The sequence below is a fragment of the Chelonia mydas genome, chromosome 2, assembly GCF_015237465.2.
Source record: "Chelonia mydas isolate rCheMyd1 chromosome 2, rCheMyd1.pri.v2, whole genome shotgun sequence".
In the NCBI taxonomy this organism is placed as follows: Eukaryota; Metazoa; Chordata; order Testudines; family Cheloniidae; genus Chelonia; species Chelonia mydas.
The window spans coordinates 212,909,194-212,923,813 of NC_057850.1; the positions used below are offsets into that span (position 1 = coordinate 212,909,194).

At 39.3% G+C, this 14,620-nt stretch overlaps 1 protein-coding gene across 2 annotated transcripts in view; it reads right to left on the reverse strand.

The window, feature by feature from the left end:
- Positions 1-14,620, reverse strand: part of UMAD1 (UBAP1-MVB12-associated (UMA) domain containing 1) — a 196,509-nt gene that overhangs the window by 53,561 nt on the left and 128,328 nt on the right. For both annotated transcript variants that reach the window (XM_037890618.2, XM_037890620.2), the window contains exon 3: positions 4,250-4,335. In XM_037890618.2, coding sequence (XP_037746546.2) covers positions 4,250-4,335 — 86 coding nt within the window. The remainder of the gene's footprint in view (positions 1-4,249; positions 4,336-14,620) is intronic.

The window sequence follows — 14,620 nt, forward strand, 5'->3', positions numbered from 1 at the left end:
AGGTAAGGGCTGACAATTTATGACCAATCACAGAGGATACGAATCTGTTACAGCTCCTCTCTATAGAGCTCATTTGTTCAGCTTAAACTGTAGATGCTCAGGCTTTCAGTTCTGGGGGTCTCTGATTCAATTCTTAATGTGTAAGCTAAAATGACAACTGACACACTTTCATATTCCACAGCTGACAAAGTTAGTGGGAAAGATCTTCTGATTACTTGTCTACATGTGGCTAAGATTTCAAATTTGATTGACCAAAAAAAAACAAAAAACAAAAAACAAAACCTGTTAGAGTTCTCTGCATTCTTCTTGTTCTTGATTACTGTCCTAGAATTTCTCATTTTTATTTTATTATTTTTGCTTATGTAAACCTTACTTGATCTTAAATATTTTGTTTAGTCTTCACTATTGTATAGATTAAATTTCCACTGCTACCAACAGTCTGAGACAGAGTCAGAACTATTATGACGTAATAATTTATTTCAAATTCAAGTAAAAAGCTTCAATACCTAATACCATGTATAATGTCTAATAGGTTTGAAATAAAAAACTGATCATACCAAGCTGTACTAGATTAGTCCTTCGCTAGTGTTGCCTGCTGTTGCTGTCAAGTGTTCACGCTGTGACTGGGTTCATAAAATACATGGTGCTCTGGGTCCATCTTCAAGTCAGTACCATATAACCAGCTGGGGCTGGAAAACATCTACACTTGGGCCATTCACTTATAGTGCATAATGTCCTGGAGTGTGCTTTGCTGTATATGTGGGTGCGAGTTTGTTTTGATTAAGTTCATTTTGAAAAACTCACATTCTATCATTGTGGCATTTAGGACAATGAAAACAATATTTGCATCAAGGGCTATATAATGTGAAAGCTTTGTTAAACCTTTACTTGCACTATCATTTGTTGAGGATTTGGTGGTACTTACATAAACTTTTAGATGTACCACTGATGCAAAACATTCCTCTTTTCTTTCTCACTCAACACTTACGTAGTTTAGCAAATTGTCAATCTGTCTACTATCTAGTAGGATGATTTATTTTTTAAATCATTTACCTACCATGTGGAGTCGGGACATCAAAACCATTCAAAAAATGGTTGCTTCAGCCTGGTGAAGCTAGCACGCAGATATTCAACGGCAGTTACAAAACAGAGATAAAATTTTATTTTATCACACTTTGCTTTTAAAGACTGAGAAATATTTATTCCTTTAAATTTGCCATGCTTAAGAATAAGTTTTTGGACATAAGGACCAGTACTGACTTTCATTGCTGTGAATTCTAGCATAGCACTTTCTAGGATTTGCAAAGCCGCAGACAACAAAAGACCCTCTCATTGAAAAGTAGGAGTCTTCAGTCACAATGGTGAGCTTGCAGGTGGTCATGGTGGGTGTTATCACTTAGTACAGATTGTCTGGAGAAGTTAACATTCAGGCCAGTCTATTGAGTCAGGAGCTCACAGCTTTTCACTCAGTGTCCAGTGCCTTAGCCTCAGTCTCCCTGGCACTGGAGGGTCATGCCAGGGCATCAATTATTTAGGTACTGTCTACTCCTTTTATCCAAAGTCAATTTTTTGGGGGGGCTAGACCTATCTGTACCTCCATTTTAATGGCTTTGTCAATACCGTCTTCTGCAGCTTTTAGGAGGCAACTTGCTATTGCATCCCCTTTTCACATCTTACACTATCATACCATGGGATCCAGGTGCTCCCAGAATCATCCTCACTGCCATCTGAGACAGACTCTAAGGTTCATTCAGGATCGCTCGCCCTTGTCAGCCATCTATTCACTACTGTTGGTGTGATGCTGTAAAATTCGTAATGGTTTCACTTTGGACATTTAGTTCAAGGGATCCTCAAGGACTGAATCTACCACATCCCTATGGACCAGTAGGCCCTATTGGTCACCAAAGGCTCAACTCCTTCTGGTCAAGAATACCAGGTGATATTTCCTTTAAGTGGGTGAAGGGAGACCACCTCTAACCAGATCTCAGTCTCCAAAATGAACGTTGTCATCCTAACAGAAAACACCTTCTCCTTGACCTTCATGTGATTTGGAAGACTGAGAATACTAGAAAGTTTCAGTTAGCTCAAAGTTACAAACCCTCTGGTGTAGGATTAAGGGAGTTCTTGTCAAATTTGTGGATAGGACAATGGCTGCATGTGTGGAAGTCTTCTGAAATAGGGATTTTGGAGAAAAGAGCTTTACTTTTTAAAGTTATAGGAAGAACTTCCTTCTCTGGTTTTAGAGAAGAGGATGGTGTGGTGCTGTATGGAATCTGGGGGACACTTGAGGATATTATGAATATCAATATTTTAAAATTGTAATGAGTTATGCCAGATAGGCCATGTAAGGTATCTGCAAAAATGTTATAATTTGCCAGATATGATCATCTCATTTATGTGTTTGTATCACCTTTGTATTATGTGTTAAAGATATGTATGTATGTCTGTATTTCAAACTTGTACTATGCTTCTGGGTGACACCCCCAGATAGCTTGGCCATCAGCTCTGCCTACCCTGCTTGCTGGCCCACTGAGGACCATCAACTATACAACTGACCCATTGAGAGAAGGCAGATACACCTTATGACTCAGCAAGGCATGCAGGGGCATGCCTATGGACAGAACTCTAAGGCTTTACAGCCATATGTTGGGCAGCTTGTGTTTGAAACAAAGGAAGCACAGGCCACATGGCAAAAGACTATAAAAGGCAGCTGCATCTTCTCCATTTTGTCTTCAGTCCTGCTTCTTACCTCTGGAGGAACTTTGCTACAAACTGAAGCTCTGAACAAAGGACTGAATGACCCATCCAAGCTGTGGATGTGTTCCAGAGGGACTTTCGAGCCAGCAAATTCACCAGCACTGCTAGGAACCAGATATATGGACTTTGAAGTTTTTGTATGTATGTGACTGCTTTACCATTTAGCATCTCTCTTCTTGTTCTTTCTTTTTTCTTTATAATAAACCTTTAATTTTAGACACTAAAGAATTGGCTGACAATGTTGCATTTTGGGTAAGATCCAAACCTATAGTGACCTGGTAATGTGGCTGACCCTTTGGGATCAGAAGAACATTTTGTATATGTGAACAGAGTTTAAAATAACTTCTCACTGTACTGGATCTAGGTGCTGATTGGGAGCCAGAGACTGAAATGCAATGGGGGGTAAAGGGGGCTATGTGATTTCTTTTTTGCTTCTTGATAACCAGTGTGGGAGATCAGAAGTGCAGTTGTGACTGGTTGGGGGAGTTTAACTTCAGTGTTACTTCCAAAACTGGTGGGTATCTGCTTTCCCTTTCGCAGCCTGCCCTTGGCATTTCTAGTGAGGGCTGCCCCAGGCACCCCTGGTCACAGATAGTTCAATGGTTTGGGTGTTAGCCTGGAATTTGGGAGACTCAGGTACAATTCCCTACTTTGGCAATTCATGTGTGACCATGATCAAGTCACTTTCTCTGTGCCTCAGTTCTCCATCTGTAAATTGGACTACTACTACTTTACAACTCCTTTGTGAGGATACAAACATTTCAGATTAAGCAGCACTCAGATGCTATGCTAATGCAGGCTATATAAGAACCTTAGATTGATAGAAAGAAAAGGAGTATTTTCCACTGCATGCATCCGATGAAGTGAGCTGTAGCTCACGAAAGCTTACGCTCAAATAAATTGGTTAGTCTCTAAGGTGCCACAAGTACTCCTTTTCTTTTTACATTTCCTTAAGTGTCTTTGGTGACATTTCTTAGCAGAAGATTATTGAATAAACTGCTGCTATTCTAGAGATTTCTAAGGATATTAGGTAGTAGATTTTGGTCTGGCTTTGCAGACAAGGGCATAGATGTGACTGAATTTTTTAATCTAAATAAACTGAGGTCCTGCTGAGCGTCAAAGAAAAGTCAGTATGGTAGAGAAACACAACTGTAATAGCGCTGTTGCATTCAAGCCTTTATCAATCTAAGGTTTCAGAGTAGCAGCCGTGTTAGTCTGTATCCACAAAAAGAAAAGGAGTACTTGTGGCACCTCAGAGACTAACAAATTTATTTGAGCATAAGCTTTCGTGAGCTACAGCTCACGTCATCGGATGCATGCAGTGGAAAATACTCCTTTTCCTTCTATCCATCTAAGGTTCTCACGAAAGCTTATGCTCAAATAAATTGGTTAGTCTCTAAGGTGCCACAAGTACTCCTTTTCTTTTTGCGAATACAGACTAACACGGCTGTTACTCTGAAACCTGTCATTAAGGAAATGTAGTCTCTCTTACCTGAACAAGTTGATTGTATGTAGGTCCTGTCTCAGGAAATGAATTTTTATCTTTAGATGCTCTTCTCTGTTCATTAATTGTATCACCTATCAAAGCAAAAAAAGAAATTTATTTTAGTGTAAGGTTTTCCATTTTCCACACAAACTAGTAAATCAATTTCTGGAGTACTAATCTCTAATTATATGATTCACTGTACAAGGGAGAATTAAGTCTACATATGTTATTTCCACATTTATATTTTCCAGCTTGAATTCAAGGAAAAAACCATATACACATGCATTTTGGGAAGCAGTCCACACAATCATAATTGGTGGTGGTCTGTGAGATAACGCATTAAGATGAGACCCAAACTATGAAAAAATCTAGAACCCTTGTTTTACAGTGTTCTGGGAATATTCCAGCAGAGCCATTCTGGAAAAAGCAAAAATGCTGTCAGCCTTTGAGAGGCAGCAGCAAAGTGGGGATCTGGAGCTTAAGCACATCACATACGCAGTTAAAAAGCATGCACCAGACAGTTGTCTTCAAAAAGATGTGGTGGATGCCACAGCTGTAGCAGGCAAAATCATACTAAAATTCTAAAGACTATGAACTTGAATTGATCTTGAGTAGCAAAAGTACAAATAATAATTTTAACAAACAATATAAAATAGTGGTGAGCAGATAATTTGGAAAGGTGCAAAAATTATTTTAGTCAGATTATCCCGTATACTCCCAATTATCCAAATAGCATATGAACATAAGAATAGCCATACTGGCTCAGACCAATGGTATATCTAGCCTTGTATCCAGTCTTTCAACAGTGGCCAGTGACAGATGCTTCAGAAGGAATGAACAAAAAAGGCAATTTATCAAGTGATCTATCCCCTGCAGTCAAGTCCCAGCTTCAAGCAGTTAGAGATTTTGGGGACACCCAGAGCATGGGGTTGCATCCCTGACCATCTGAGCTAATAACCATTGATGGACCTATCCTGAATGAACTTATCTAATTCTTTTTTTTAACTCAGTTGTACTTTTGGCCTTCACAACATCTCCTGGAAAGAAGTTCTACAGGTTGATTGTGTATTGTGTGAAGTAGTACTTCCTTATGTTTGTTTTAAACCGGCTGCCTATTAATTTCATTGGGTGACTCCTGGTTCACGTGTTACATGAACACTTCCTTATTCACTTTTTCCACACCATTCATGATTTTATAGTCTGCCATCATTTCCTCCGTTAGTTGTCTCTTTTCCAAGTTGAAAAGTCCCAGTCTTATTATTCTCTCTTCTTTTGGAAACTGTTCCATTCCCCTATTCATTTTTATTGCCCTTCTCTGTGCTGCTTCCAATTATAATATATCTATTTTGAGATGTGACAACCAGAACTGCTCACGGTATTTAAGGTGTGGGCATATCAGGGATTTATATAGTGGCATCATGATATTTTCTGTCTTATTATCTGTCCCTTTTCTAATGGCTCCTAATGTTGTGTTAATTTTTTGGACTACCACGGCACATTGAGCAGATGTTTTCTTAGATACTAAGGTCAGAAGGGACCATTATGATCATCTAGTCTGACCTCCTGCACAACGCAGGCCACAGAATTTCACCCACCCACTCCTGCGAAAAACCTCTCACCTATGTCTGAGCTATTGAAGTCCTCAAATCATGGTTTAAAGGCTTCAAGGAGCAGAGAATCCTCCAGCAAGTGACCCGTGCCCCATGCTACAGAGGAAGGCGAAAAACATCCAGGGCCTCTTCCAATCTGCCCTGGAGGAAAATTCCTTCCCGACCCCATACATGGCGATCAGCTAAACCCTGAGCATATGGGCAAGATTCACCAGCCAGATACTACAGAAGATTCTTTCCTGGGTAACTCAGATCCCACCCCATCTAACATCCCATCACAGGCCATTAGGCCTATTTACCATGAATATTTAATTACCAAAACCATGTTATCCCATCATACCATCTCCTCCATAAACTTATCGAGTTTAATCTTAAATCCAGCTAGATCTTTTGCCCCCACTGCTTCCCTTGGAAGGCTGTTCCAGAACTACACTCCTCTGATGGTTAGAAACCTTTGTCTAATTTCAAGTCTAAACTTCCTGGTGGCCAGTTTATATCCATTAGTTCTTGTGTCCACACTGGTACTGAGCTTAAATAATTCCTCTCCTTCTCCGGTATTAATCCCTTTGATATATTTATAGAGAGCAATCATATCTCCCCTCAACCTTCTTTTAGTTAGGCTAAACAAGCCAAGCTCCTTAAGTCTCCTTTCATAAGACAAGTTTTCCATTCCTCGGATCATCCTAGTAGCCCTTCTCTGTACCTGTTCCAGTTTAAATTCATCCTTCTTAAACATGGGAGACCAGAACTGCACACAGTATTCCAGGTGAGGTCTCACCAGTGCCTTGTATAACGGTACTAAAGCCTCCTTATCCCTACTGGAAATACCTCTCCCGATGCATCCCAAGACCGCATTAGCTTTTTTTACAGCCAAATCACATTGGCGGCTCATAGTCATCCTATGATCAACCAATACTCCAAGGTCCTTCTCCTCCTCAGTTACTTCTAATTGATGCGTCCCCAGCTTATAACTAAAATTCTTGTTATTAATCCCTAAATGCACGACCTTACACTTCTCACTATTAAATTTCATCCTATTACTATTACTCCAGTTTACAAGGTCATCCAGATCCTCCTGTAGGATACCCCTGTCCTCCTCTAAATTGGCAATACCTCCCAGCTTTGTATCATCTGCAAACTTTATTAGCACACTCCCACTTTTTGTGCCGAGGTCAGTAAAAAAAAGGTTAAATAAAATTGGTCCCAAAACTGATCCTTGAGGAACTCCACTGGTAACCTCCCTCCAGCCTGACAGTTCACCTTTCAGTATGGCCCGTTGTAGTCTCCCCTTTAACCAATTCTTTATCCACCTTTCAATTTTCATATTGATCCCCATCTTTTCCAATTTAACTAATAATTCCCCATGTGGCATGGTATCAAACGCCTTACTGAAATCTAGGTAAATTAGATCCACTGTTTCCTTTGTCTAAAAAATCTGTTACTTTCTCAAAGAAGGAGATCAGGTTGGTTTGGCATAATCTACCTTTTGTAAAACCATGTTGTATTTTGTCCCATTTACCACTGACCTCAATGTCCTTAACTACTTTCTCCTTCAAAATTTTTTCCAAGACCTTGCATACTACAGATGTCAAACTAACAGGCCTATAGTTACCCGGATCACCTTTTTTCCCTTTCTTAAAAATCGGAACTATGTTAGCAATTCTCCAATCGTACGGTACAACCCCTGAGTTTACAGACTCATTAAAAATTATTGCTAATGGGCTTGCAATTTTGGGTGCCAATTCCTTTAATATTCTTGGATGAAGATTATCTGGGCCCCCCGATTTAGTCCCATTAAGCTGTTTGAGTTTGGCTTCTACCTCAGATATGATAATATCTACCTCTATATCCTCATTCCCATTTGTCATGCTACCATTATCCCTAAGATCCTCTTTAGCCTTAAAGACTGAGGCAAAGTATTTGTTTAGATATTGGGCCATATCAGAGCACTATCCGAAATGACTCCAAGATCTATTTCTTGAGTGGTAACAGCTAATTTAGAGCACATCATTTTGTATGTTTAGTTGGGGATGATGTTTTCCCAATGTGCATTACTTTGCATTTATCAACACTGAATTTCATCTGCCATTTTGTTACCCAGTTTGGTGAGATCCCTTTGTAACTCTTTGCGTGTTGGCTAGTTTTTGGGCTTGTTGTTGTTGCTTTTTTTTTTATTGGCTCCCGCCCCTGGCCTGTCCCCAGGCCCAGCCAATCGGAAAGCTTGAATGGTGATTGGAATTTGGCTCCAGCTGCTACGTCGCCTGCGTGCCTGTGCATGGTAATATGCAGGTGGGGCGATTTGACATGCACGTGGACTCCTTTGGTTTGTTAAAAAATAATTTAAAGATCCTGCCTGGCTCCTGTCATCCCGCCAGACAGTGCTGGGGCTGGGGGAGGGTGAGTCAGGCCAGCTGCACTGGGGGTGGGGCAGAGGTAGGTAGGGATGGCTGGGGGTAAGGGGTAGAGCAGGTAACAGGACCGCTGGGGAGCAGAGCTGGGCTGAGCTGCGGAGGACTGGAGCCTGGCTTGGGGGCAGCAGAAGTGGCCAGGGATGGTGGGAAACTGGCAGAGGGATGGGGATTAGCTGGAACACATTGTCACAGATCTGTTACCTAAAAAGAATGGCTCAGGTGTGGGAATTTCCCTCACATCCTAGTCAGTGAAGACTGATGCAGAGAATTCACTTAGCTTCTCTGCAATGGTCTTGTCTTCCTTGAGTAATCCTTTTGCACCTTGACTGTCCAGTGGTCCCACTAATTGTTTGGAAGTCTTCCTGCTTCTGACGTACAGAAAAATATTTTTATTTTTTTTGCTATTAGATTGCGTGTCTTTTGCTAGTTGCTCCTCAAATTCTTATTTGGCTAACTATATTTTCACATTTGATTCGCCAGAGTTTATGCTCCTTTATATCTTCCTCAATAGTATCTGACTTCCAATTTTTAAAGGATGTCTTTTTGTCTCTAACCACCTCTTCTACTCATTTTTGGTCCTCTTACTGTTTTTTTTAAATTTGGGCGTTATACATATAGTTTGAACCTCTGTTATGGCATTTTTAAAATGCAGTTTGCTGGTATTTCACTATTGTGACTGTTCCCTTTAATTTCCGTTTAACTCGTTTCCTCATTTTTGTGTAGTTCTCCTTTTGAAGTTATATGCTCCTGTATGGGTTTCTTTGGTATCCCCTTCCACCCCCCACAGAAGTTAAACTTAATTAGCTTATGGGTGCTACTTATGGTTACTTCTTATTACTGCACAGAACCTTATTTTAACCAGTTGCTCCTCAACTGAATCACTCCCTTCTTCTTCCAGTACTTTAGCACAGCTCGTTGAATCAAAAGGTCAGGTCTCTTTAAAACTGCTCACTCTGAAGTTCACATTACTAGAGTTAATAACTTCAGCCCAATGGATGGAGAATTGAGGCACCTTATTATCTTGCCACCATATATGCAGTTTTTCCAGATACTGTAAGGTAAAATTACACCTAAATTATTCCTAAACTGAGTACTGAGTTTTATTGTTACGCTGACCTTCTATCCCAACCCTTTAGAATAGGCAACTGAATTATCTGGGTCTGAACTCAAGGTTTTGTTTGTTTATTTTTTCCATCTCATTCTCAGGAGTTTAGGAAAGTTATTTGTCTGTTGGATAATCACCAATATGGAAAAGCAATTTCTAAGACCCCCACTGATATACAGTCTAAGCATTTGTCTAACCTATGATCAATCTTATTGTCAGGGATCATTCCTCTAGAAGCATTCTCTGGTTCCTGGGCAGTAAGGACTGAGGCATCCGTTGTAGAAATGTGTAAGGTTATCATATGGACTTCCCCACACACCATTAAGTCTCATCAGCTGGACCTTCTGTCTGTGCAGAATACCCCCTTTGGGCAAAAGGCACTACATGCAGCACTTTAAGGTAAGCCCTCTTCACCTGTCAATCACCTCTACTTTTTTTTCCAGAGAGTTGGAGAGAGGGTTACATGATGACTATTTCTCACTGGCAATATGTTTTTTAAAAAATAGCACTCAGGGATCCTCCTCACCTTTGATGAAGGGTGACACTGTTTTGGCCTCTCTAGTCTCTCATTCTGCTTTGGCAATACAGTATCTCACAGAAGAGAGGAGGGGCTGATATACTGAGCTCATCATCACAAAAACCCTTTGCCTCGATTCCAGGTAAGGGGGAAAAGTTGATGGGAAGAATGGGACTCAATGCTTTACTCTTACTGTCTTCCAGTAGGAGAAATGACAACAACAGAGTATTATCTGTGAACAATATCCCCTTCTATTTACTTTTTAGTTTTACCATTTTGTGATTTCTCATTTTCTCTAATTCAGTATTGTTTTAAATTAGAGTTCTACAGCCCTATCTTAGTTTACAAGGCACAGATGTTCAGCAAAGAATATAGGTTATCATCATACAACTCTGTGTCACCACAAGACAACAATTTCTACAAAATTCAACAGTACAGATTTTTTGCTTTTTATGAAGTTACTTTCTAGGTGATTAATTCAACTGCAAGACAAATCAACTGATCAACCAGCAAGATTTCTATTCCACAGAAACTACATTTTTGTATATTATCACCAGCTGAGATAGCATGGACTTTGCCAACTCTGCACTAACTGAATTTAATCCTAATGCAGCAGAAAAACTTACTGTTCACATCTTTTGGATCTCTCTCTCCATCTGTGCAAATTGCTGTCTCCCCCAATATACAATGAGTAATTCTCAAAAATTTCATTTTAAAGTTCAACCTAAAACTGAATCCAAAGGACAATGACATATACACATGGAAAGGCTCTCAAAGCCTCACTGATATAATATTTATGGATGGCAATATCTGTAAACAAATATACAGTTCAGTTTGTGACTGAACTCTGAAAGTGGGAATTCTGAGGCTCACAATCATGATATTCTTATCAAAAATTAAATCACAACAGTATACATTTTCATACGGATGGGATGGTACTTTCGTAGTACCATCTGATCAGATCAGAATTCTTGTACCATCGAAGATCAGAATTCTTGGTTTCTATCCTTGGCTCTGTTATGAGTCACTTTGTTACCTAGGCCAATCATTTAACCTTTCTCTGCTGTTTTCTGTAAATGTGCACAAAAATGAGTTACCTATCAAACAATAATGTTCTAAAAATGTTATATTTATAAAGTATTTTGAAATTTTCATACGAAAGGAGCTACATAAGTGTGAATTATTATGAAGTTAGACATAAATTACAATGCATTTTAAAAACACTTTCCTTGCCTGTGTTACAAATTATGAAGTGCTTAGCTTGTTTGTGGATTAGATAGCATCAAAGAAGCAGGAAAATAAGAAAGAGAAAGAAAAAAAAACAGCAAGAAGGAACAGCAATGAGTTTAAAGGAAAGACAAACTAAGAGAGGAAGGGTTTTTTTTGTAATTAAAAAAAAAAAAAACACCACCACACACGTACCCCCCCTCCCCCAGACAAGAAAACCTAAAGTAGTGGTTCTCAACCTTTTCCAAATCAGGGCCTCCAGGACCCTTCTTTTAGGAGTATGGGAAGGAAAAGATAGTAGCGACCACCTAACACCTGTTTGTGGTTCCCTAGGTTGACCCATGTTCTGAAAAAAAAAAAAAAAAAAGAAGAAAAGAACAAAAGGGAAAAATGGATGTGAGTGTTGTAAACATTGCGCAAAACATGGGAAAGAACATGGACTAATGAAACTAAGAAGGGATACAACTTTGGTAGAATCAGCTATCTATTTAGACACCCTAGCCAGGTCTTTTTTAAAGCTCTCACTGACCACTTGTACATTCATCAGACCAACAAGCTGGGGCAGCTTTGCACCGCCACAAGGAGATACTTGCACAGATCTGCATTTGATTTTGTATTAATAGATTAAAAATTATCTATCATACTTTCATGTAGTTGCTTAACTTTTTCCTTTAGACATTTTAAAATTAACAACATAATGATATATCTGGAAGTAGGAGAAGAATGTACAACAGCATAATTCAATCAAACTGAGGGATGAGAATGAAGAATGAATCTTCTAAATAGTTAGGCAATATTTTTATACGAAATAACTGTATAAAAACTCTCTCTCCACAGTAATTATCAACTGTAATTTGAAAAGAACTCTTCTACCCTACAGCTACCTCTCCATACACACCCCACAAAAAAAATAACCCAATAAGCTTTGGAAAAAGCAATTTAAAAACTGATCCAATACAGCCTGTAAACCAGGTCTGTTGTCTACATTTCCCAGGCAAGAATTATTAATACTTGTAGATCAAGAGATTTTGTGTCCCTCCTTACCTATAACTTAATACAATCTCTCTCTAAATAGCAGCCTCTTTCAAAATCATAGGATTGCAGTGGTGAATCCAGAGATCTAAGATTCTAATGGAAGGTTTATGTTGCACCCATTGCAGCATTTGCATTCCATCACGATTTTCTTTGTGGGAATATCAAATGTTACTCCCATGTTTAAAACCCTAAGGAAAAGCAGATTATTTTCTTCTAACACACAGTATTGAACAATAATCTAAGTTACTTCTTCCCCCAATAATAATCTCCTGAAAACTCCTGTATGTCCTAAATGGTATACAGTAACATGAAACCATTACACAATGACAACATATGAAAAAAGGAATTCAGAAGCAAATACAATTTTACTAGACAGAGAGAGGGCATAAATAACCTTTCCACAGTATCAAAAAATATATATATTTCAACAGCTAACAAACACTAGCCTTGGTCTCCACAATAAAATTAACAGTAGTAATACACTTACTAACTTTAGTGACCTGATGTACTTTAATTCTGGTGATGAAAATAGGGGAAAATAGCCAGTTTTTCACACAAATTAAACGTGTGTGTCCAACCTGTCCTCAGAAACAGTGAAAACAACATCCAAAACCAACAGAATAGCTAATCTCTGGATCAGACGTCTTTCCTGCGTAACCAGCTCCACACAACGAAAGATTAAGGGCTACATTTTTTTAAAAGAGCAAATTGGTCAATAATGTGGATTAACTGGGATTAGTGTTATTTTCACTAATTTTGTACTTTAAAATGGTTTAATATTTCTAGGAACTTCACTTTAAGGCCAGTTTTGTAAAGGAGACTCTGAACTAGGGAACTCCTGATTTACTTTTATCTTCTAACAAACAACATGTAAATAAATTTATATCAATTTAATTTTATAATCTAAGAGTTTTTTAAAAAAAACATTTAGTAGAATTAGAGAATATTTCTCACTTTGATACATAAGAAACTTGCTAACTGTTGATTCATTCTTTTTATTTTCTTGTTATACTTTGAAATATAACAGTACGACTTCCTTAGAAAAAACTCTGACATTTAAATATTGGGATTTTACGCAAATCTGCTGATCATTTTAATGGAAATCATACAATGATAAAAACAAGCAGGTGCTTCTTAACAGAATCAAGGAAAATTTATAATAATTTCTCTGCAACTACACCATTACCATAGACAAGCTATAATTTAGGCAAAAAATCAAGGTGAATTATCATAATCTTTCATTTAGAAGGCTAGTACACTAAAAATCCATGTATTTATGTGAAATACAGGCACCTTTTCAGCTGTGTAAATGTGAAACAAAAATACCATAAAATATGAGTTGTATTTATTCATAGCTTTAGCAACACAGAGTTCATACTACAAAACAAATACATTTATGGATTGTTTGGATACTGCATAAACAGATATAGCAAAGTTACGACCACCAAAAGCTTTATTACTTGCATCATTTGTGGACAAAATGAAAAACTATCATAACTGCAAATCATCAAACACTTATATTACAATGAAGTGTAATGACCACAAAGAACCTGAGTAGAGTCAGTTGGAAGTTTTCTGATGGAATGCTTTCAGTCAGAAAATGCCAATTCATCAAAATCAAAACATTGCTGGAATGTGCTGATTTCAATTAAACTTATGAGGAAATCTGCCTAATTTCCTGCCAGTTCACCTATCCTACCTTCCCAGACTGACAAGGCTTCCAAGCTCCCAGCTCCTTAGCAGCATGATTTGCTGAAAAGCCTGAGCATCCAGGCTCCACGCTCCTGGGACGCATGGGAGCCTCCAATTTCCTGGCTCCCAGGCTGTTGGGCAGAATGCCTGGCAGGCTTTTGGAGAGTCCAAGTTCTTCTACAAAGTACCTGGCGGGCTGAAACTGAGTAGAAGCTCCTAGGGCTTTCAGACTTCTGGCTGTTTCATAGCCCATCTGATGAGCTAGCAGGGAGACAGGGCTCTTGGGCTCCATGGCTCTTCAGCAGACTGGGTTTACAGGGCTTCTAGTTCACCAGGATCTGCAGCTCCTCAGCAGCCAAAGCGAGGGCTCCCAAACTCCCTGGCAGCCTGCCTGTGGGCAACCACTAGGCAGGCTCCTGGCTGCCAGGCTCTGCTCCTCCCCTCTCCAGACTGCGGTGGTCCTAAGATGACCAGCTGGCAGGATGCTATGGAGCTCGGGCTCCCAGATTCTAGGGGCTGCTTGGCAGGCTGGCTGGCCAGCTTCACAGGCTCCCAGGCTGGCCAGTTCCCTGGCAGCCCATCTGGTGAAATGCCAGTTAGCCAGGACTCCCTGAGCAGCCCAAGGAGGAAGCCAAAAGATTTCTGTTTTGGTTCTCCCTAAAGATGGAAGGTCCAATTAAAAAAAAAAGAAGACTTTTCATCACAATTTGGTACAAATGTTTTCTCTCCAAAATATGAGCCTTTTCACAGGATAGAAAGATTGTTTCTCTGTCATCTCTA